Raw genomic sequence first — 2,511 nt, 5'->3', positions numbered from 1 at the left:
AAAAACAAGCCTTAAACACCAAAACTGTTCAGCAAAAATTATTCAAGACACAAAGACATCCAACCAGGATGCACGCCTTAACTAACATAGGCGGCTCCAGAATTAAATACCAAACTGACGGGCTCCCTGGAGTGGCCCTTAAACGCCAGTTCTCAAAGGATTAACCCTACAGCCTAAAGCCTCCCAAAAAAAAAAAAAGTACTCTGTAAATCTTGATTTTTGAAAAGACAACTTCCAAAATCCTTGAACCTTAAATTAAACCCCAAATGCGGAGCCTCCAAAATTTAAGTGTTAGTCGTCCAGTCGTGCCCGACTCTTTGCGACCCCATGGACTGCAGCCCACTAGGCTCTTCTGTCCATGAGATTTCCCAGGCAAGAATACTGGAATGGGTTGCCATTTCCTTCTCCAGAGGATCTTCCCGACACAGGGATCGAACCCAGGATTCCTGCACTGCAGGCAGATTATTTACCGACCGAGCTACAAAGGAACATTTAGGAGGTGCTAATCGAGATTAACGCCAAGACAACTGCCCTCTGCCCGATTTAACCCCTGGGAAATTAACCCCCAAACTGGAGCGCGGAGTCCCACTCTCCAGGACTCGCCTCTGAAACCCAGACCCCGCAGTGTCGGCATCGGCCCGTAGCCCATACCTGAATGTCCGCCATCTTCCCGGCTGCCTGAAAAAAGGAAGGCCGCGGCCGCGTCCGGGTTTCCTTATCGACTGCACAAGGGTTAGAGAGGAAGTGACGACAAAGGGGCGGGACAAACACGGTTTGGGGCGGTGCCTTGGCGAGACTCTGATTGGCGAACGGTCCTACCTAAGCACGCGATTCGCAGACAGAACGAAAGCTGCCATGATGGTCAAGGCAGAGGAGCGGGAAGCGGCACACTGTCTCGCGAGAGTCTTACGCCATCATTGCGCGCCGGCATGCTAGGTCACGTTGGGAAGGCGTGGCCAGCCTTAACCAGCCTATGTTATCGCGACATTTATCGGAAGGCGGCCATGTTCCTGAGATGAGTGAGACCGCGTGGGGTTTGGGACCTCGTGTCTGTTTCCGTGCAAGGTTTGAACGGGCCGTGGCGGCGGCCATCTTTTTGCGGGGCGAGAGACCAGAAAGTGTTAGGAACATGCACGCGCTGCGAAGCGCCATCTTTGTGAGGGACGGACACTACCCATGAACTTCCTGAAGTTTAATAAAAGTCGGTTTCTTTTGTGGGCCGTTTTTTCCCCAGAGAGTGGTTTCGTTGAAAATTTTAATTCAAATAAAAAAAAAGAATTTTATTCGAATTTAAAAAAAAACAAAAAGGCCTTCTGCTAATTGTTGAACAGCGCTGTCCAATAGTACTCCCCGATATGATGCAAATATTTTCTATCTGCGCTGTCCAATACAGTGGTCACTGGCACTGTAAGTGGGGGGCGTGTGACTGTGAACCTCAATTTTTAATTTTAATTTTATTCGATTTAAATAGCCACATGGAGCTAGTTATCCACTGCATTGGTCACTGCAGGTCCAAATCAATATCAATTTATTATTTTACCAATTTTTGGAAAGCAAAAATCTAATAGCAATTACCATGTACGCAGAATTGTGCTAACACACTAAGGATGGCTCTGTTAATTATTCCCATTTTGCTGATGCGGAAACTGAGGCATAGTTGGGAATTTGGGAATTTAACCTGAGCAGTCTGTCTCCAGCCTTACTTAATCACCTACCTTTAGAGAAATTAAAAGACGGTTGCTCCTTGGAAGAAAAGTTATGACTAACCTAGACATCTTATTAAAAAGCAGAGAATTACTTTCCCGACAAAAGTCCGTCTTGTCAAAGCTGTGGTTTTTCCAGTAGTCATGTATGGATGTGAGAGTTGGACTATAAAGCTGAGTGCCGAAGAACTGATGCTTTTGAACTGTGGTGGTGGAGGACTCTTGAGAGTCCCTAGGACTGCAAGGAGATCCAACCAGTCCATCCTAAAGGAGATTAGTCCTGAGTGTTCATTTGAAGCACTGATGTAGAAGCTGAAACTTCAATACTTTGGCCACCTTATGTGAAGAGCTGTCCACCTTATGTGAAGAGCTGTCTCATCTGAAAAGACCCTGATGCTGGGAAAGATTGAAGGCAGGAGAAGGGGACAGAAGATGAGTGGGCATCACCGACTCCATGGACATGAGTTTGAGTAAACTCCGGAAGTTGGTGATGGACAGGGAGGCCTGGTGTGCTGCAGCCATGGGGTTGCAAAGAGTTGGACACGACTGAGCAGATGAACTTAAATGAACTTTTTAAGAAGGAACACCAGAGTCCTTTTTACCTTCACTTCGCACTTTTTCGGAGAAGGCGATGGCACCCCACTCCAGTACTCTTGCCTGGAAAATCCCATGGACAGAGGAGCCCGGTAGGCTGCAGTCCATGGGGTCCGCTCAGAGTCGGACAGGACTGAGAGACTTCACTTTCACTTTTCACCTTCATGCATTGGAGAAGGAAATGACAACCCACTCCAGTGTTCTTGCCTGGAGA

The 2,511-nt window shown here is 47.5% G+C and overlaps 1 protein-coding gene across 1 annotated transcript in view; it reads right to left on the bottom strand.

The window, feature by feature from the left end:
* Nucleotides 1-919, bottom strand: part of RPS11 (ribosomal protein S11) — a 3,422-nt gene extending 2,503 nt beyond the window's left edge. Inside the window, exon 1 of the mRNA XM_010849620.1 lies at nt 652-919. Coding sequence (XP_010847922.1) covers nt 652-666 — 15 coding nt within the window. The 5' untranslated portion in view covers nt 667-919. The remainder of the gene's footprint in view (nt 1-651) is intronic.
* Nucleotides 920-2,511: the final 1,592 nt, after the last annotated feature.

Source organism: Bison bison, unplaced genomic scaffold (assembly GCF_000754665.1).
Source record: "Bison bison bison isolate TAMUID 2011002044 unplaced genomic scaffold, Bison_UMD1.0 scf7180017864285, whole genome shotgun sequence".
In the NCBI taxonomy this organism is placed as follows: Eukaryota; Metazoa; Chordata; class Mammalia; order Artiodactyla; family Bovidae; genus Bison; species Bison bison.
This window is presented reverse-complemented; position numbering and strand designations above follow the sequence as displayed.